General features: G+C 44.5%; 1 protein-coding gene across 2 annotated transcripts in view; it reads left to right on the forward strand.

Annotated features, from left to right (window-relative positions):
• Positions 1–20,765: 20,765 nt before the first annotated feature.
• The window catches only part of LOC102509355 (NFX1-type zinc finger-containing protein 1 homolog), a 35,449-nt gene continuing 33,614 nt past the window's right edge, over positions 20,766–22,600 (forward strand). For both annotated transcript variants that reach the window (XM_032498263.1, XM_032498266.1), the window contains exon 1: positions 20,766–20,898. In XM_032498263.1, the coding sequence (XP_032354154.1) occupies positions 20,781–20,898 (118 nt within the window). In that variant the 5' untranslated portion in view covers positions 20,766–20,780. The remainder of the gene's footprint in view (positions 20,899–22,600) is intronic.

Genomic DNA, 22,600 nt, shown 5'->3' on the forward strand with positions numbered 1-22,600 from the left:
TTAAAAAAAATGGAGACAGTTTCTTTGTGCTTTAATTTGATTTGGGAATTGTAAAGGGAATCGCCTGGTATTATTAACAGGGGCAAACTACAGTTTGCAGACACCATACGAGTGAGCAATTACTTAGTACTTAATATGGGATAAAATGTCTAAAGACACAACCTCACTTAATACTTTCAACAAGGATTTAATACCCTTATAAAATAGGGACTGTTATCATCAATTTCACAGATGAGGAAACGGGGGCACAGAGGAGATGTGACTTGCTAAGGCTTGTAGGTCTGCTTGGGGAGCGTCGTGAAAGGATGATTCAAAACAGATAGCTATCAGCGGGGGTGGGTATAGCTCAGTGGTAGAGTGTGTGCTTAGCATGCACAAAGTCCTGGGTTCAATCCCCAGTACCTCTGTAAAAAAAAATAAAATAAAAAAATTAAATTAAATTAAAAAATAATAAATAAAATAAAATAAAATAAAAAAACTCCCAAATCCAAAGACGAAAAAAAGAAATCTTAGAAAAAAAAAAGATAGCTGTGCTAAGGGTTATCATTTCAATGTCTTGAAAAGAAGTTGTAAGTAGCAGCAGCAGCACAAGGCAGAGGGAAGGTGAAGCAGCTCAGAGTCAGAAAAGGAGGCGTCCATCACTCTCATCACCTTGCCTTCCTGGACCTCAGTTTTCCCACCTGTGAGGGGGGAGTGATATTATCCCCTGTGAAGGGCTGTTACAGGGTGATGTGCAAAGCACTCATCATGGGGCCCAGCATCTGGAAGATTCTCTATTTCCCTCTTTAGAGCCTCAGCCTTTTCACTTAAAGTGGGCTGTCATGTCTGGTCCTCCCATCAGGCAGATCAGACTTGTTAGTGGATGGGCTCTCTAAAGCCCAAAGCAAATGTGAAGTGTTCTCTTGAGGACAGAAGAACGAATGTCAGATTTGGTTCTGGAGCGCTGGGGGAGTGACCTCAAGCCACTTCTCCTTCACAGCCCTTCAGTCAGGGTTGTTCACCCTTCAAACTCTTCCTATGACGTGGGTCAGGGAGAACATGGCTCTGAAGTAGCATTATGTGCACTATTAAGTCTTCATCCACAGGGCACAGAATCTTGGTCTCAAAGCTGGGAGGACCCTCTCAGACCATCTGGTCCAACTCTATCATATTATGGAAACTGAGGGCCAGGGCCTGAGACATGACGTGCTAAAAACCACCTAGAAAGTGTCAAGGCCAGTGCCAAATCCCAGGTTAGTCCCATTTTCTGTGCTCCTTGTGATATGCCTCTGTGATCCCCATAAGGACAACTCATTGTGTAAGGAGGGTAAAGCCGGGGCTACCTCAAAATTGTGTGTCCTTTTTTTTAAATTGAACTATAGTTGATTTACAGTATTGTGTTAGTTTCAGGTGTACAGCAAAGTATACATATATATGCATAACTGAATATATATGTATACACATATGTATTCTTTTTCAGATTCTTTTCCATTATAGGTTATTATAAGATATTGAATATAGTTCCCTGTGCTATATAGTAAATCCTTATTGCTTATTTTACATATAGTAGTGTGCATCTGTTAATCTCATATGCCTCATTTATCTTTCCCTATGCCCTTTCCCGTTTGGTAACTATAAGTTTTCTATGTCTGTGAACCTGCTTCTGTTTTGTAAATAAGTTCATTTGTATTATTTTTTGATTCCACATATAAGGGATATCACATAATATTTGTCTGTCTTTATCTGACTTACTTCACTTAGTATGATAATCTCTAGGTCCACCCATGTTGCTGCAAATGATGATATTGCATTCTTTTTTATGGCTGAGTAGTATTCCGTTGTATGTATGGATGTATGGATATATCGCATCTTCTTTCTCCATTCATCTGTTGATAGACACTTAGGTTGCTTCTATGTCTTGGATATTGTAAATAATACTGCTGTAAACATTGGGGTGCATGTATGTTTTCAAATTCGAATTTTCATCTTTTCCAGATAGATACCCAGGAGTAGGATTGCTGAATCATATAGAAACTCTATTTTTAGTTTTTTAAGGAAGCTCCATACTGTTTTCCATAGTAGCTTCACCAATTTACATTCCCACCAACAGTGAAGGAGGGTTCCCTTTTCTCTGCACCCTCTTCAGTGCTTATTTTTTGTAGAATTTTTTACGATGGCCATCCTGACTGGTGTGAGGTAATACCTCATTGTAGTTTGGATTTGCATGTCTTATTTGAGTGTTCTTAGTCTGATGCAAAAGCAGAACCTTGTATCTCTCTGGGGCCGATAGACACAATTTCCTTCCTTGCCCTGCCCTCGACCACTCCCATCATCCCAGAGTTCCAATAGAAACCTTCTTCAGATTCCACAGAGACTGAGAGAAGGAGGCTGGGAGCAGAACTGATCTCAAAAGTTATTAGGAGAAGCTAGCAGCAGTGAACCTGACTAGTCTTGGCTTCTGCTTTTCATCTCTAGATCAGAGCTGTCTAGTAGGTAGCCACTAGCCACAAGTGGCTATTTATATTTCAGTTTAATTCGACTTAAATTTAGAATTCATTTCCTCAGTTGGACTAGTCACATTTCAAGTGCTCACTGGCTGCATGTGGCTAGTGGCTGCCGTATTGGACAGTGCAGCTATAGAACATTTCCATCATCGTAGAAATTTCCACTGGATAGATATTCTCAGGGCCCAAAGGGAGTGAAAGGAGGGGGAGTTGGGTTGGCATGGAAGGTGACAGTGTGGTCTTTGGCAAAAGATACACAACTCTATTCTAAAGCAAGGGGTTAGAAGAGAGAATGGATGATCCCCAGGCCTGAGACAAGGTACAAATCACTGTGGTGACCTAAATAATGCCCCTCAAGGTGATTCACGTCATAATCCCCAGAACCTGTGTATATTACCTTAGGTGGCAAAAAAAAAAGACTTGATAGATGTGATCAAGTTAAAGATGCTGAGAAGAAAAGATTATCCTGGATTATTTGGCTGGACCCTAAATCTGGTCATAAGTGTCCTTAGAAGAGGGGGCAGAAGGAGATCTAACTACAGAAGAGAAGGCAATGTGATAACAAAAGCAAGGAGCCATGCTGCTGGCTTTGAAGGTGGTGGAAGAGACCAGGAGCCAAGGAATGCAAGGATGCAGCTCTAGAAGCTGGAAAAGGCAAGGAAATGGTGTCTTTCCTAGAGCTTCCAGAAGGAGCGCAGTCCCTTTGACTTTAGCTCAGTGAAACAGATTTTGGACTTCTGACCTCTAGAGAATAAATATGTGTTGTTTTAGGATACCAAGTCTGTGTAATTTGTTACAGCAGCAGTAAGACATTAATACAAATCACCAACTGAAGAATCACTGACAGTGTCCCCCTCCAGTGCAGTGTGGAAGGTGCATTCTAGAAGATGAGACAAACTTCCCCACAGGGGAAACCCAGGGTGAAGCGGACACATTCCAAGGCGATGGACTATGATGGGGTGGGACATTTCAAGGGAAGGTTCTGCTTCCGCAGCGGAGTATGAGGGCTGAAGCTTCACCAAGGTTTCAACACCCATCAGCCACATTAAGAGGAAGTCTGACTCTTCTTGAGACTCCTGCAGCTTTCCGGGGGTCTTGAATTCCTGTCTGGAGGAATCCATCCCCTCATTTGTCTAATGAAGCCCAGAGCAGAGCCATGACTCGTCTCTGGTTACATTACAGAGAGAGGACAGGGTTGGGGCCAGCATCTGGACCTCCTCCCTCACAGTGGAGCCCTTCTCACCACACCTCCCTGCCCCCGAGCAAACAGGAAGGGAGAAACTCAGCCCCACAGAGGCCGGATGTCCAGGGAAGATGGCAGGAGACTTGCACACCCTCATGAGCAAATGCTTTACCCAGGAATTACAGATTACAGTGTGGAATCCTCGCTGTGGGGCAATGCAGGACTTCACCTGTTGTGCAATATCAGACTTCGTTTTTCCTTTCTCCTCGTTTCATAAAACTTCCTTTTCTTACCCAGAGATAGGGAGATTGTATCTGCTTACATGACTGCCCAGTTGAGGTTTCTCTGTGTTCCTGGTTGGTGGCCAGAGCCAGAACAGATGAGACTGGATGGGGGATGGGAACCACTGGGCGCCAAACCTGGGTTTTCTGCTCTCCTGCAGGGCCCACCTCCCTCATCTCCCTCTCCAGACGGAGGTTGTCTGTTTCCTCATGTTCTGATTTATGCAAACTTTCTGTCTCTCGCTACCTCACCGCAACCCAGAATCTTCTATAATGCTCCCCTGACACAGGCATTTTCCTCTTAGGAGGCCAGGAGCTGAGCAAGCAGAAGCAGGGGCCGAGGATGAAAGTTGAGCTGCGGATGGTGAAAGAAACCACAGCTCTTCCTGATGACTGAGCGCTGAGCTGCTTTGTAGACTTACGCTTCATGGACCTAGGGACCTGTCCCCTCTCTCTCTCTCTTTTCCGGTTGTCTCCATTTGTTCTCCCCGCCAAACGCCTCACCTCATGGGTTCCCGTTGGGTCCAGGCCGGCAGGAAAGTGGAAGAAGATGTAGGAGCTGAGAGAAATGTGTGACTGCATTTCCCTACTTTTTAAATAGCTCCATTTTTAGAAACATGATAACTGTGTAAAATACATCCACTTAGAAGAAAAGATTAAGTTACAGTTTTTTTTTCAGGGTAAGACAGGTTTGGTCCCAACAGGATGGTCTGGGGACACCCGCTTATATGACAACTCCCAGCGTAGTCACGGGGAGATCATTTCTCCAGGCTGTATTAACTCCTTCTGAATCTCACAACCCTGGGTGCCGGGACTCCCCAAGGAGACCTGTTGCCTACAGTGACTCCTTATTCATCTCCAGGAATCCTTTCTTCTTTCTGCCCGAGGCTGGAAGAAGGGGGTCCCAGCACTTCCGAGCTCCTCACTGTGCCAGACACTACACTGCCCGGGTTTCATGTATAGTCTTCTTTAATCCTGGAAAATATTTGGGTAGATATCATTGTTCCCATCTTAAAGATGAGAAAACCAAGGCTCTAAACGGTCAAGAGATAGAGTCACAGTCTAGAGATGGATTTTTTTCCTTAACCTTCTCAGTTGTGATCCCTGCAGCCCAATTTGATTTTCACTAGCACTCCTTTTCTATAACCTTCCTACACATCCACCCTGGAATCATTAAGCCCCTCTCCCTTCCATCCTGCCTCTCTATCTCCTTGATTGGGGAGGTTGGAGAAGCCTGTCTTCTCCCCTTTTATTTTGTAAAAGAGCAAATTCTTGACTCTTCCTGCCTGACTGTAGAGGGCGCTGTTGCGCCTGTGACGCAAGATGAAGTCTGGGGATTGAAGTCCTAACCTAAACGGCTGTTGGAATTCCTGACGTAGAGCAGCCAAGTAATAGTTTGGTATCATGCCCTCGGTGACCTTAAAATTAATAATTTTTGAATAGGTAACAATGGACATTGTATAATATTCAAAAGAATATCCAACCAAGATAAATCTCCCTCCTGCTTCTATCACCCTAGGAGACTAGGACACTTCCCTACGAGCCACAAGTGACTGTTTCCACTCTTTAACAAATTCATGCATAGATTCAACAAACTTTTAGAGGCATCAGGAAATAGAACAACACAAGTGATAAGAAGGAAATCCCAGACCACTGGGGCCTTAGGTTTCAAGCGTTTCTCCTAAAGGGGCTTTAAACCTCTCCTTTAACACGTTCCTTCAGCTTTACTAAGTTCCTGCCAGCTGTGCTCTGGTACAAATTTAATTCCAACATAAAACACTTCCTTGAGCTTTGAAGATGCTCCTTTTCCTCCCCTGCACTCAATTCCCCAGACCAAGGGTAGCTGGAAACATCCTTGGTAAGTTTCACAAGCCTGTCTAATTCATGTGATGTTTGTACATTTCAAAGTCTGGACTTGGAGGTGCAAGAATGTTAACTTTATCTTTCCCATAAATGAGCCCAGCTCTCTGGCCCCCATTTCTTTGGGTGGTAGGAGATGTAATCTGGCCACAAGGTGGGCATAAATGCTTCCTGATGTTTTTTCTCTAACCAAGAATCTCCCACCTGTCATCCCTCTTCCTTGTCTCCCATTCTTCCCAGGGTCGCTCTGCATCCTGGGGGCTAGTGTGTGATCAGGCTGCTGGGGGCACAGGAATCTTGCTCCTTGTCATCTCCTGACCTCTGCTGGTTTCTACTGAGTGCATCTCTGTCACTGGGCATCAGTCCCTCTGTTGTATCACTGTTCTGTCATGGCTCCCTAGGTTGGGTCCATGACTCTGCTCCTTTTGTCCCATCCTAAGCTCCTCTGAGCCCACCAGGCCTGGGGCTTCTTGGACAGGCTGGCAGCCTCCCTGGGCTGTTCCCCCTTCCTGCCCCCCTCTATCTACAGTCCACCTTCTTCCCTGGGCAGGGATGGGGCCCTATTAAGATTATTCTCAGATGTCTACCTTTTCAACTCATATCTTTTATCCTCCCATTGGAGAGATCTTATTTTCTCTCCTAGTAAGTGAAGAGCTAGCTCTTAAATCATGAATTTAAAAAATGTATCTATTCTTTATGGTATCAGCCTTATCTCCAGTTTCCTTTGGGGCTTGGCCTTTTGAACACCTTCCCCCCCACTTCCTCCCACCTCCACTCAAATCTTTTTCTCCCCAAAAGCTCAGCTCTACAAAAAGAAAGCCTGTGTTTTCAGAACTATTCTGTAGGGTTGAGCCAGGATGGAGGAGTAGAGAGGCTCACAGCTTGTCCTCTCCCACAAATACACCAAGAATGACATCTACAAGCCCACTGAATCGCAGAACACTTACTGAACTCTGGCAGAGTGGCTCTCGGTTAGAAATACAGGAGGATTCTCACAAAATCCGCTGAAGCACTCCAACCCTGCCTGCTACACACCGCAGCTCAGAAATGGGTCCAGAAACCCCTACTCCAGCAACAGGGGGAGCAGACCAGGCCCCTGTCAAGGCTGTGACAACTACAGAACAAAAAAAGAAGGCCCAGATCAGCAACAACAAGCCCTGATCACCATAACTCCAACCACACCCCCAATCAAAGGGATACCAGCCAGCACACACGGAAGGGAGGCGTGGCAACCAGCCATGCTAAGAACAGCCCTCGCAACAAAACTATTAGATGCACACAGTCTACACCCGAACTGCTCCCACTTTAAATAAAAACAAACAAAAATTAAAACAGCCCTTCAAGACCACAGCAGATAACTGATCCTCTTAAATCCACGGAGCCAGAGAAACGTAAGTAAAATGAAGAAGCAGAGGAACTTACTCCCAATGAAAAGAACAAGAGAAGTCCCCTAAGAACGATCAATGAAACAGAACTCAATGGTCTACCAGATCATGGCTTCAAAAAGGGAATGATCAACACACTGAAGGAACTAAGAGACACTGTCAGTAGAGACCGAGAATACTGTAAAAAGGAAATTGAAACTATAAGGAAGAGCCAATTAAAAACAGAAAACTCAATTGCTGAGAACAATTATGTAGAGTCTGAAGAAAAACCCACTGAGGCACTCGAACGACTTGTTTCTCTAAGCTGTGTCCACCCTCCCCTAAGGGCAGCGAGTCTCCACTTCTAATTGTCTGCTTGCAACAGAGGGGAATGGGAGTGAGTATAAGAAATTGGAGAGGGAGGGAAGACACCTTGTAAATTCCTCACAACGTTGTCTGTTACACTCTGAAAGTAATGCAGAAAGGCAACAGGCCCACAGGTGTTAGGAACACATCTTTGGCCAGATCTGTGCCGTTTGACTTTGCAAGTTTGATCATCTCTGACCTAAGTCTCATGATCCATAACAAAATCTCTTGGTGTCTATCTTCAGCTTTTCATGACACAAGACAAAAGATGCAACACAAACAAGGTGTGGGACTTGGGGGCTGAGCATGCATTTAGGTGTTTGAAGGATTTGGCAGGAATGGGAAATGAGGACGAAATTCCAGGAAAAATGGATCCTAGGAAATTCAGGAGTCTAAACACAGAGGCTGCTATCACCTTATATAGTCTTGTGTGCCATCCTGGGAAAAAAAAAAAAAGAATAAAACTTCAATGGATGCAGGGGTGACGGTTGGGTTTTGCGGACTGAGGACATCTAGGAATTCCCAAGGTCTAGACTCAATCTTCTCCCTTAATTTTTTATATGCACCCAATGGCTGCTGCAGACATCAGGCCCCTTCAAATGGTAATATGTCATGAGAACTGGCCAAAGCCCCAAATTTGTGATGGTGATTCGAGCACTAGAAATCAGCTTTTTATAGGGACATCATTTTGTTTTGTTTTTTTTCACAAAGAAATAAAGGTTTTTATTAGGTAGGTGAAGTGTCCTTCATTTCCATGTGCATAAAAAAGCATTTTGGGGAGTTTTTCTAGAAGCCCACCAGTGGAGACATCACATCTAGGGGGCTGGGGCGGGCTTGAAGCGTTGGCAGGGTGTGACTTTTTTTGAGTCTCACTTTTCATCATTTGGGACACAGGGACGCAATGAAAGCAACCCCACCCACAGGCTTGTGCGCTTTCAGTGTGATGATGTGTGTTAAAATACAGGACCTGCCACGCAATCGCGTGCTTAATAAAGGTCCCGTGTTTGCGTGATTACTGAGAAGAGTCCTTCCTGGACAAGCCTGCAGTGTCTGTTATTGAAATGTCTACCTCAGCAAGACTATTGTTACAGGCCATAATTATCCTTTGCTTTGGAAAGGATAATTATCCTATCCTTTGGAAACTCCAACAAACAGGTTACACTGTGTTAGAGAATTTCTGCTAATTAAGTTTCTTCACATAACTCTTTGTCTTATATTCCCAATTGGGATACATCCCAAGGGGAGGATGAGAATATACAGTTTGAAATAATCCATTAAGAATTTAATCTGGGGAAGTGAGACTAAAAATGTCCTAGATCAGCGTGTGAGACATCCACGTCTCTTTCCCTGTGGGGAGGAGGTGTCAGTTGTATAGCCTTTTTCTTCCCCTTTCAGTTTTATTGAGATGTAATTGACATACAGCACTGTATAAATTTAAAGTATATAAAATAATGGATTTGACTTATATATATATCATGAAATGGTTACAGTAGGTGTAGTGAACATCCATTATTATCTTATTTACGTACAACATTAAAGAAATAGAAAAAAAATTTTCCTTGTGATTCGAACTCTTAAGATGTACTCTCTTAACAGCTTTCATTTATAACTTACAGCAGTGTTAATTATCTTTATCGTGTTGTACATTACACCCTTTACAGGACTTACTTAACTTATACCTGAAAGTTTGTACCTTTTGACTACCTTCACCTAATCCCTCCTCCCCCACCTCTGCCTCTGGTAACCACAAGTCTGATATCTTTTTCTATGAATTTGTTTGTGTGTTTTTTTAAATTGAAGTATAGTCAGTTACAATGTGTCAGTTTCCAGGTGTACAGCATAATGTTTCAATCATACATATACATACATACATTCATTTTCATATTCTTTTTTCATTATAGGTTAGTACAAGATATTGAAAATAGTCCTGGTGCTATACAGAAGAAATTTTTTTAATCTAATTTATATATAGTAGTTAATATTTGCGAATCTTGAACCTCCGATTATCCATTTCCACCCCCTTTCCCCCTAGTAACCATAAATTTGTTTACTATGTCTGAGTTTATTTCTGTTTTGTAGATAAGTTCATTAGTGTCTTCTCTTTTTCTTTTTTTTTTTTTTAAGGTTCCACATATGAGAGATATCATATGGTATTTTTCATTCTCTTTCTGGTTTACTTCACTTAGAATAACGATCTCCAGATCCATCCATGTTGCTGCAATTGGCATTATTTTATTCTTTTTTATGGCTGAGTAGTATAAATATATTGTATAAATATACCACAGCTTCTTTATCCAGTCATCTGTCGATGGACATTTAGGTTGTTTCCATGTCTTGGCTATTGTATTTAGTGCTGCTATGAATATTGGGGTGCATGTGTTGTTTGTTTTTGAAGCATTAATAATTGACCTACCACATTATGTTAGTTCCTGGTGAGTCAATATTTCTGTACATTTCAAAATGATCCCAGCTGAATTATATATATACATATATATTTATAAACCACACTTTCTTTATCTATTCATCTAATCAGATATACAAGTACAGGAGGCTCAGAGGGTCCCAAACAGGAAGAACCCAAACAGACCCACACCAAGACATATCATAATCAAGATGGCCAGAGTCAAGGATAAAGAAATGATCCTAAAGGCAGCAAGAGAAAAACAAAGAGTGAGTTACAAGGGAACCCCCATAAGGCTCTCAGCTGATTTCTCTACACAAACAATACAGGCCAGAAGGGAGTAGCAAGATATATCCAAAGTCCTGAATGAAGAAAAGATGCAGCCTAGGATACTCTATCCAGCAAGGCTATCCTTTAGAATAGAAGGAGAGACAAAGAATTTCAAAGACAAGCAAAAACTAAAAGAGTTTAGCAACACTAAACCCATGCTAAAAGAAATATTGACAGGTCTACTCTAAGTAGAAAAGAAGCAGGATGCTACAAAAATGAGAAACTCATAACTGGAAAGGAGATAACTGCCATGAATTACAAAAAGAATAAACACAAAATTGTAAAAGAAGACATCTAAATCATTAAGAGTGGGAGAGGGAAGCAAGGAAAGCCACTGTGGCAAACAGTATGGAGATTCCTCAAAAGACTAGGAATAGACTTACCATAGGACCCAGGAATCCCACTCTTGGGCATATATACAGAAGGAACCCTACTTCAAAATGACACCTGCACCCCAATGTTCATAGCAGCACTATTTACAATAGCCAAGACATGGAAACAGCCTAAATGTCCATCAACAGATGACTGAATAAAAAAGATGTGGTATATTTATACGATGGAATACTATTCAGCCACAAAAACTGACAACATAATGCCATTTGCAGCAACATGGATGTTCCTGGAGAATGTCATTCTAAGTGATGTAAGCCAGAAAGAGAAAGAAAAATATGAGATTGCTCATATGATGAATCTAAAACAAAACAAAACATAAATATAGAACGGAAACAGACTCATAGACATGGAATAAAAACTTGTGGTTGCCAAGGGGGCGGGGGGCGGGAAGGGACAGACTGGGATTTTAAAATGAAGAATAGATAAACAAGATTATACTGTATAGCACAGGGAAATATACAAGATCTTGTGGTAGCTCACAGCGAAAAAAAAAATGTGACAATGAATATATATATGTTCACGTATAACTGAAAAATTGTGCTCTATACTGGAATTTGACACAACATTGTAAAATGACTATTACTCAATAAAAAATGTAAAAACAAAACAAAAAAGTTGTTCTACCACATTATGTTAGTTCCTGGTGATTCAATATTTCTGTACATTTCAAAATGACCCCAGCTGCATTATATACATACATATATATTTATAAACCACACTTTCTTTATCTATTCATCTACTGATGGGCATCTTGGTTTCTTGGCAGATATGAAATGTACAGTATGGGGAATATAGTTAATAATTATGTAATATCTTTGTATGGTGCCAGATGACAACTAGGCTAACAAGTGTTCCTGCGCTCTCCAGCTTGGCATGTGCATTTCCAAGAAAAACCATACCCTCTTTAGAGAGAAACCAGTTGTGAAATAGAACAAAGAAACTAGAACATCTTGGGGCACTCCCTAGAGAGCTTATATTTTTATCCTCTTCCTGCTGTACTGCCTCCCGCCCCACCCTCTTTCCTGGTGGCGCTGAGTATAAGTTGGAGCTGGGCTCTGTCTGCGCATCACATCAAAGGCCAACATGAAGACAGGCACCTATTTTTGTTCTGGTGGCTTTCATCATGGTGGGGATGGAGGTGGCCTGCGCTCAGAGACCTCCTCTTCAAGGTGAGGACGTTGAGAGGACACTAGTCTGAGGGCAGAGAAGGCTCAGAGCCCAGCGTTAGACCTGGGGATGGTTTGGCACAGACACAGCAATGTAGCTACTGCAGAGTGGAGGTTTGGCATTGATCAGACTCATTGCATTTGATCTAAGTGAGATGTCACCCTGCATTTCCCATTCTCCTTATCAGATTGGGTTGAGTCTGGTTAGGAGTTGGGGATAAAGGGTGAGGATTTTCTCCAGTGCCCTGGATGTGAGACTCCAAAGGGGAGTGGCTCCGGGATGAGCACAGGGTATGTGTGAGGGAGGGACACGGCTGTCTGTGAGCGAAGGTTTTCTAATATTTTCTTATAAGGTGAAAATGAGAGGGTGTGACAGTGCAGGTTTCGTGTCTTCTGAGGCTCTGCAGCTTTTGGAGCAGGGGGAATGCTCTCCTAAGGCCCAGACTGTGGGCATAAGAGTGAGAGTGGAGCCATCAAGGCTGAGGGAGGAGTCCAGAGTTCAGAGCCCGACGGAAGCAATGGAAGAGGCGGGGGTCCTGCCAGCGCCGAGGGCTTCGGACATCCAGCGTTAGCTCTCACGCCTGTTTTGGCGACCGTATCAGACTCCACAAAAACCATTGTACATTTCAGGACGACAGAGACCTGGAGTCTGCCCAGAAGTGCCCAAAGGGATGGCTGGGATTTGTGCTGAAATGTGCTCAGGGGATGAATCTTGTCCCAAAGGAATGAAATGCTGCAGCAATGGGTGTGGTCATGTCTGCAAACTTCCTGTCCCCAAAGTGAGTATAAATCAGCCATACCTGGCCAAGGGTGTAGTCAGCTCCCCAGTGGACTTTGCTGGGCAGACGGCTTCTCACATGGCACTGCACTCAAAGGGGCTTAACTCTTCCTGGAAAACGGGTCTTCCTGGGAGGAAGAGGGAAAGGAAAGAGAACCCCAAGTGATGAGTATCTCCTGTGTCAGGCAGGCATTGTGCTGGAATTGAGATAAAAAGGCAAACACAGCCAGGTGAGGGAGACACAGCTGGGTAAATAATTACAACCTAGTGTGATAAGTGCTTTGTACAGATTTCTCCTAAATTCAGGGTTGGGGTGGGGGTGGCAAAGGGAGGCGTTACTGGTTTTGCCTGCAGGGAGAAGGACTGGGAAACATGTCAGAGAGTAGAGAACACTTAAAGGAGAGCGTAAAGGATGCATAAAGTTTGCTGGAGGAAGGAAGGGAGAGCAGTTCAGATGGTGGGAGGAACATGGGCCCTGCACTGGAGACGGGGAAGTGACTGTAGTCAGTAGAGGTTCCAGCATCTCAGGAAGGTTGGTGGAGAATCAGCCATGCCAGAGTCCAAAGAGGAATGAGCTGCCCACTGAAGAGTTTGGTAAACTTCTGGAGGTTTCTAAGTGGAGGAAACATCATGTTCAAATCTCTATTTCAGAAGGGTGGCTCTGGTGACTATGTGAAAGGTGGACCAGACGTTTACTGAGCGTGCCTGGAGACCAGCCCCAGAAGATTTTTTGTGAGTCAGTAAATCCGATGCTTGGCACAACAGTCAGACTCTTCTATATCCATTCCTGGCTATTTCCTGCCCCTGAAATTGCAGCCTTGGAAGATGAAGCTCTAAAATGGTGGAATGGCTACTTTCTAAAAAGCTTGTTTCCAAAATAAACTCTCTGTGGCATTATTGGGGCGGTGTCATTCTTTCCACTTTGGCATTCTGGTGGACCCTCTGTGGACTAGCAGGACCATATGTGTGCACTGCAGTGAGCCCATGAGTAGGCGGTACCCAGGATACCAACAGCAGAGGCAAAGTCCTCTCAGCTAGTTCCTTTCCTCCTTTCATGTCTGTGTTTCCCGACAGGGCAGAAGGCACAAGAATATTTTCTCAAGCATTCTGTCAATATGATTGTGGTCAAGCAAAAAAAAAAAAAAAAAAAAAAAAAAAAAGACCTTGTAGCACATAGCAGGCCTGTTGGAGCATCCTTTATTAGGGCAAGACTCAGAAGGAGCAGGAGAGGAACAAGTATGGGCATTACCCCATTGTAAGGCAACACACTCACATCTAGCTGGACTGGATGCCTAACTCCAGGAGAGGGACCCTGACCCTCGGGATGTGGAGTTTTGGGTGACATGAGTCAGGAAGTACCAGCTCCTATCCTGGAGTGATTAGGAGTTAGGCTACAGTTAGGAGATGGGCTCTGGGGATGGAGCCTTGGATTCAGACTTTACCTGAGGCAGAGGGTCAACCTAGGTCTCCCAAAGAAGCCCTGACAAAAGTCATGGTCTGGACTGACTGCTACAAGCTTGCTCTCTCTGAGATCTCCATTCACTTCTTTCCACCTAGACTCCCCCCACCTAGCCTGCTGAGTTTGGTCTTCCATATCTGTGTGTCCCTGTCACTAACACTGCTCTTGCTTCTCACATAGCACATCTTGCAATCCCGTGCCCCAAGGCCTCACCAGTCTGTGTGTTGGAATAAGGGCATATTAGCACTGAAATCTTCTCTCACTGGCTGGTCATCCCCATCCCAAACCCCTCCATGCTCCAGTTTCCCTCGGTCATTTGTGGGGGCTCATGAACGTACCCCTAAAATGTTCTCCCTTTATCTGCCATTCTGAATGCCAAGGTCTAACCTTTCCCTGCAATGATACTCGAGGACGCATCCCACAGCTTCCACTTTAGGTTTCTGCCCTCTAGATAGTGGTGATGTCCCTACAAAGTTGTTTGTGCTCTTTTGTAAACTTCTCATTTCTCTCCCCTGCATTTAAACCTCCTTCATAGTTAGGGGAAAACTCTGTTTCTCTCTTTGGAAGTTGATAAGGCCCAGGCGCTCCCTCCCGACTTCCTGACAGGTGGGGCTTGCATTAGCATGCTTCTTTCTGAAGATGTGGACGTGTAGGAAGTGACACATGGACTTAGGGACAGACAGAAACAACTCACGGCATCATAGATGCCAGCAACTGCATCCTAACTGGGTGGTTGCTGTGAGCGGGACTCAGCCACGCCCTCTGCTACCTGCCTTATTTTGACTCTTAATACGTTCCTGAGCCTGATTCGCCAGTCTTTCCTGTTGCTTCTGTAAGCTGCGTAATAGCTTCTTTCCAAAATTCCTGCTGTCTCAAGTTGGTCGGGGCTGGCTTCTTTAATTTAATTTCCATAATTGCACCTGAGGGTGTTAACGCATATGGAAATTGTCTGGCGTGGAGACAGGCCATTTATGCTGAGGGCAATGGCAGGAGCCTGGGTTTCATGAACTGATCTAGTTAGAAGCTAAAGGCCACCAAAATCCAATTAATATCCCAGCCTGGAAACCTGGCATGCAGTGGTGACACAGTGAAGAACCTCCTTGGTTAAATGTATTCCTATGTATTTTATTCTTTTGGAATCTAGTGTAAAAGGAATTGTTCCCTTCATTTCTTCTATGGATTTTTCATTGCTGGTGTGTTGTTTGCATTGACCCCAACAGGTAGGGCTTAGAATTATGATGCTGCATTCTGATGATGTGTTAGAAGCTAAAGGCAACTAAATGTAATGTTTCTTTGTCTAAAAGGTATGAAAGCGTCAGCTCTGGTCACTTCTTTGGGTCTTCCTTCTCCTGAGAGGTCTCCCATGTACCTGTAAAATTTAATAAAACTTTCATGCTTTTCTCCTGTTAACCTGTCTTACTCAGGTAACACTGTTCACTCGTCTCAGGAGGATGGAAGTGAGGAAAGAGAAACCAGAGGCTCAGCGTTTTCCTGTTGTTTTTTCCTTGCAGCCCCATGGCCCCACTGGCTCAGGCACAATCCGTAGGGACTGAGGCCCAGTCCAGGTGATAGCCCTCAAGCTGGATGGATCCCCACCATCCCCTCTGGCCACCACAGCCTTGGTACTGGGCTGGATTCTCCTACCCTGGCCTGTTCTTTCCCTCAGGGTGAGCCTGTCCCAGGCTGTTCCTCCCTCTCCCAGGCTAAATGACACCTGGCAGAGCCACGGGGCTGCCTGGTCGGACCAGCCCCAGCCATGCTCTCCTGTAAACTTGTTTACCCGAATTGGGTGGGGAGAAGCCACCAGGAAGTCTGGGGTGCTCATGTCAGAGCCAGAGGTGAGAGAGATGGAGAAATTGGCTTTCTACCTGTCTTCTCTAGCCGATACCTCACAGGACTTGGGAGCCCTGTGAAGTGAGGGGCAGTCTCCCCACTACTGTCCAGAATGTGATGTGACCACGTGAGGCCTCATGGAAACATGGCGCCATCTTGGAACGTGGGTGGACTCTCAGCTTTGGGATCAGCTGGACAGAGTGCCCCGCTGTCCTGGGCAGCACGACCACGAGGACAGTGACAGTGGGGGCAGGTTGGGCCTCTAGGCTCAGGTGGCTTTGCAGAGAGCAGACCACTCCCCAAGGCCATATGAGAGGGACATGAGTGGGTTTGTTGGTGAGCACAAGTGGACACTTTGGGGTCTCCCAGAAATGTGTGGGCAAGACTAGAGAGGTGGGGTGTGGGTAAATGAGTATGAGATGGGAACAGCTAGGCAGACAGATGTGGGTACACAGAGAATATGACCTCTTTCCTCTCTCCAGCACAGTTAAGTCTTGGAACCTTGAGGTTAAAGCTTTGTGATACATTAGCAGTCGGAGAGGGAAGAAGAGACCGTTTGAAAAAAGTGATACTGGCCACAATGGGGACTGGAGGTAGTAATGAATGGAGCCCAGATGTGTCCTGGAATACTTTTTTAGATCACTGAAAGTTGAGGTAGAAGTTAATGGAAGGCTGATGCACCACAGTCAGTCCTCTCATGCCCAGGATCCTCAGAACTGAAGCTTCGGTTTACCTTACCTGGGAAAAATTCTGCCCTGTTGAGATGCTTGCTCAAGGCCAGGAGAACTTGGACTGGATGCTGGAGGAATCCTGATAACTGTTTGCAAAACAACTGTTTGCATCTTCCCCTGAGATTTCTCTTCATCGTATTAGACTGTAATCTATATCACATCTTCTTCTTCTTCTTCTTTTTTAATGGAGGTGCTGAGGATTGAACCCAGGACCTTGTGCATGCTAAGCACGTCCTCTACCACTGAGCTATTACCCTCTTCCCCATATTCTTCATTTTCAAATAGAATCTTTCTTTTCAACATTTATTTTCTCTTTCCTTAACTCTCTGTAATAGAAAGTTAACACTTTCTGTTCCATCCAGGATTATTTGATAGATTTCTGTTTGTATAGGATTTGTTGATCATGGAAAATTTTTACCATTTATTCTAAAAGTTGTAGATAGACTATCCAGATGGGCTCAGGATAGAAACAGGAGAGGGATGGGAAATTTCCAGAGACCCTGGACTCAGAGGGAAGTGGCCACAGGACACCCGACTCTGCACAGCAGCTGGATAGGTCTTTGGGCTCCTCTTCTGGGATGTTTGAGTGTGTTGGTGGTTCTACGTCATAAGCAGATCCTATCAGGAGAGAATCTTAGGATAGGTAGAAAACTGTGTATGTGTGTGCATATGAGAACGTGCTAGCAGCCTGTTTCTAGGGGTGCAGTGTAGTGTGGAGCTGCAGCTGGTTATATGACTCACAAAAACACTCCGTGTTCTAGGAAAAGCCCCAGTGGCCATATTGTCACATAATGATACTGCCTTTTGACATTATCTGAATGATCAAGATAGACATGTGATTCAATCTGATTTCTTTCATCCTTCTAGGAATCTGAAATACGAACTGGAGACACACAGAGACTAGAAGTCATTGAGGTTGAGTCACATTAGTGGGCGCTCCCTCAAAAGTCTCCTGATGTGAGATCGCTGTTACCATACACTCTACAGACAGGGGTGCTTGTACAGACTTATCAGGCCCTGTCATCTCCCGGACTGGGGGACTCCTATAAATTGGGGGAAGATAACTAACACTGTGCCCTGGCAGTTTCATATGCCTTATCTCACTGTACACTCGCTGCAACTTTGTAAGTCTTAGCATTATGATTTTACCAGTTTTACAGATGAACAGACTGAGGGACCAAGAAGTTAGATGACTTGCCCCACATCATGCCCTTAATGACTGGAGGGGCCACTCTTCCCAGCCAGGTCTCTCTGGCTTTCAGATAAACCCTTCCCTGCCCTGTACCAGGCTGGGCCACGGTCCCAAAGAGGGAAGATGTTCATTTCCTTATCAGGGATCTCTTGCTCGAGTGTTGAAGTCTCAGTAGTTCAACATTATCTATGTTTCATATTTAATGCAAGGGGCGAGGGAGGGTGGAGCAGAGGGGCATCTCCTCAACCTTTGCTCCTTCCACACTGTTGTTAGCTAAGAGCTTTATAAGCTTTAAAACCAAGTTTACTCAGAGTCCCTTGGGAGGCCCACCTTCTCATCCACATATGTATTTTTTAAAAGGAAGGATTGTATTTTTGGTAGATACTTTCCCACCAGTCAAAGCTCTTCACCAATTAAAAAAAAAATTAAAAAAAAAAAAAAAGGAAAAAGCTCTTCACCACCTCTGGGTGGGGGTGGGGGGCTGCCTCTCCCATAGGCAACCTATACGTGTGGGCTCCTGACCCCCTATCGCTCCCCAGTTCTGTGCTATGAAGTGGGGTTGGCTCCACTTTCCTAACAGAGCAGAAATGTGTCCATGTGTGTTACACCTTCACAGGCTTCTGAGACTTTTCCTCCAGCCTGGCCAGGTAGCTGTGGGTCTTTCCCTTCCCCTTCAGCCAATGCATCCTTTTGAAAAGAAAGTCATCTTAAAAAAAAAAAAAAAAAAAAAAAAAAGAGCCCATGTTGGGAAAAATTTTTCTCAGATGCTCCTTATTATGTGGTTGATCGGCCTCCTTGAAATGCAAAACTCCCCCCCCCCCATCACACTCCAGGCAGTGATGACTCCTTTGCATATTACAGGCTGGGGACTTGGTGGCTCTGGGCTTACCTGGGTCATCCCTCCACTGTGAAGGAAAAGCCAGGCTGGTCTAACAAGATAACTCACAAATCTAAGTATTGGAATACTGATCTGAGTTCTGCTGGACTAACTTGCAAATCTAAGTTAATTAGTATTGGTTTGCTGTTCGTGTTTTTTTGCTAGCCAGCTGGATTTTCAAAGATATATATCTGGCTTTGGAATGTTGGTTTGCTGCTTCCCTGCCTCCGCTTTTGTGATAATGATGCTGCTAAAGCTGTTCCATGCCTATTGGCCAAATACCCCAAGCTTGTACTTTACCCTATAAAACCTCATGCGCACGTCTTGGAGGTGCTCAGAGCTTCAGAGCAGAAGCCCCTCTGAGCCCGCCGGCGTAATACATCTGAGTACTCCGACCCTCCGAGTCGTGCTTGTTTCTTGGCTGGCCTGTCGTTTCCGTAACACCACCACCCCATCCCCTGCCCAGCCCGCTGTTTTTCATTCTCTAAGTCTGTGAACAGACGTTGTAGGTCAGTATCACTTGGGAAGCAGTGTCTTTCAGAGTTTGTTTTCTTAATCTCAAATGAGCCCTTGACTACAAAAAAAAAAAAAAAAAAAAAAAAAAAGAAGAAGAAAAGAAAAAAAAATCACAGGTCCCAAAAAACCCTTTCTCTTGGCATAGTAAACCAAAAGCCTTATTCTCTTGGAAGCCATCTTCACTCGTTGCAAAATGATTGAGAAAACAAAAAAAGAATGATGCTCATAGACCCAATAAACTAATAAAAAAAAAAACCAGCCCATTATTAACATTTAGTAATTTACCCAGAAGATTGGCTTATTTCAGGTTTCTTCCTGCCCCTACTCCATCCCCCAGATAATCTTTTATCCAAACCTCAGTGTATAAGGTTTACATGCAGCATGAGCTGTTCGGACAGGCATGTGGAAGTAACGAGTAGATCAGAATGGGAACAATTGGATATGGAGTTGGGAAACATACAGTGTTTCATTTCAGGATGACTTTCTCAAGGAGGTAGACGTTCTGAGGCACAGATCCCACAGGACCTGCGAGAAAGTTGACACTTCCCATTTTAATCTGGGATTATTTAATAGAGCTCAGTTTGTAAGCACAAATGGGGTTTCTAATTAATTAGCCCTTTTACCTAAAGATTACTCTTCAAATCTGCAAAAGTAGGCTAAGAACCAGGATATAGCCCTAATTATGTAAGTATATTACTTAAGGCAAAGGGAACAGTGAATGAGCCATCCTTGGAACTTGAAATGGAAAATCCAGGTGTGTGTGTATTATTTATAAAATGCTGAAACAGGCTCTTTGGGGGTCATGGTACTTAGACCACCCCCCACCCAGAGCTTTACTTTTAACATATGTGAGAAATTCCTTGAACATAATTCTCAAAGGTACCAGGAAATTTTGTGTCAGAGACAGTAAACTGATGAGGAAATTAGCCAAGGACTTTTTCAAACTAAAAAATCAATTTGCATTTTTATCTCTCTAAAAAGGCATCTGAACCAGACAAAATCTTCCCTCCACAGTAAAACAGAATAAAGGAGCCACATCACCGTGTGGCTATCAGAAGTTACTCAGTGTCACGCCTCCCCCAGCCTAGCCCAGCTGCATTCGCTCCCAATGGGAGGTTATCAAATGGGCTGGATTCTGGATGCATCACCCTGCCTGCTGACATGAGGCTAGTGCCTCCTTCATCCTGGAGGCTCTCCTGGCTTTGGGGATGGAGAGGCCTGGGCTTATAGACTTGGTACAACAGGTTGGTCTGCTGAGGACTTTCCAGCTGCCAGACTTTGGGACGATTAAAAAAGGGAAGCCAGCGTTTGATGTAGGACTGGTTTGTCCATGGGAATCCGCAGAATTAGGCACTATCTCTATGGCAGATGTGAAAGATTTTCATTTATGAGTTTCAGCTCCTTTGATCCATAAGGACATTCTCTTTTGAAGTCTCTGTGTAGCTTGGGTGGGGTATTGTTGCCTTTGGAGTGGTTGGGGACAGAATGGGGCGGGTCTCCTCCCACAAGGAACTATGAGTTTCTTTTAAGCTTTGACTCTAAAACAATCATAGTGTGTTAGAGGGACATGAAGATCAAGACCTGCCCAGAAGGGCCAAACAGGACCTATAGGGCTGGCTTTGTACTAGGCACTGAGGATGGCGTTCGTCCCACGGGTCAGAAATGCTGCAGTGATGACGTGAGCTGTGAGTGTAAGGAAATTGTGACCTACTTATTGAAGGAGGACAGGCCCCTCTCATCTTCTCAGGCAAAACAAACACCCACCTGCCCTCTGCACACAGAAGCAGGTTGGTTGCAAAGGACAGGAGAACTGGAATCACTCTACCTAACACATGACATGGAAAGGATAAAGAACTCACAGGGAAGGCGACGGCTACTTCCAGCCACTAGGCTGAGACCCTCCATCAGGCTCCTGGATTCCCAGAGTCACGTTGTCCCAGGGCTGATCAAACACTGATCAAAAATCCTTGAGCGAGGTGCCTTCTGCCTCTTTGGGGTAAAGGATGGGGAGTGAAAAATAAAGACAGCATTTCTTGATTGCTGGTTCACATCAAGGAACTGTGCTTGGTGATGGAATAAGAACATGTATAAGGCAAGTTCAGCAAGACAGACCCATACGAGTAATTCTAATACAACCTGCCTGAGGCTGTGGCAGAGATTTGTGCAAAGTTCTGCAGGAGCATAAAGGGCAATTATGAGTTCTTGCCCAGGAGGTGGGGACATTTTTAGGTGGTATGAGCTATGTGCATTGGAACCTGAGAGGCGAGACAAAGATCACCAAGCGGAGGGGGAGCCAGGTGAACCGTCCAGGCAGGACCGGCGTGCAGGCGGCCTTGGGAATGGGAGGGGCAGGGGGCTGGAGCATGGGGAGGACGGGTGCTGGATGGTGGGACGGGAGGGGCTTTCAAGGTAGCTCCAGGCCAATTCCGGAGGGACTTGTCACACCAAGCAAAATGGATAGGAATTCATCCGGGATAGTCAAACCGGGGAAGTATGATGACCAAATTTGTATTCTAGAACAGCACCTCTGGTGGTAGTGAGTGATTGATAAGATCCCTCCTTCCTTACCCGGTGTTTCATCCCAGAAAAGTCCTCTCTGCTCCTGGGACCACAGCACTGGGTGGGAATTGACAATGAATGCTCAATTTCTGAGGATTTCAGTTCCCACATACTCCAACATGGGTGACTTTAGTTTCTACAGATCAGTAGGGCATATAATGACTTGGAGTTCTGTAGGGTCGCTGCTCTGGAGGAGAAGGAGGTCTATAGGCCATAAGAGAGAGTGTTAAGAAATACTTTAATGGAGAAACCAATTTCCTAAATGAAAAGGAAATAATATTCACCTAGCCAGGCACTCATAAGATTTAACTTTGAAAGGTCACCCAGCCAGTAAGTACATTAACTAAGCTCTGAAATCAGACCTCTCTGTCCTGACTCCAGTGGAATCTAGGGCGATGCCACATAGCGGAGGAGAGTAAGGAGAGGTACCAAGTAAATGCAGTGTGGTTTCCGGGAATGGATCCTGGAAGAGAAAAAAGATATTACTGGAAAAACTAGTGAAAGTCAAATAAATTCTGTACTTTGGCTAACTGTAATGTGCCAATATTGACTTTCTTTGTTTTGACTAAAGTACCCTGGTTATGTACGATGTTAACAATAGGAGACTGGTTGGGGGGAGGGTAATAGCTCAGTGGTAGAGTGTGTGCTCAGCATGTACGAGGTCCTGGGTTCAATCCCCAATACCTCCATAGATAAATAAATACATAAAGCTAAATACCTCCTCCCCCAAAAATATTTTCTAAAAGTGGGGAGGGTATAGCTCAGTGGTAGAACATATGCTTAGCGTGTGTGAGGTCCTGGGTTCAATTCCTAGTACCTCCATTAAAA

This window comes from Camelus ferus, chromosome 16 (assembly GCF_009834535.1).
Source record: "Camelus ferus isolate YT-003-E chromosome 16, BCGSAC_Cfer_1.0, whole genome shotgun sequence".
NCBI lineage: Eukaryota > Metazoa > Chordata > Mammalia > Artiodactyla > Camelidae > Camelus > Camelus ferus.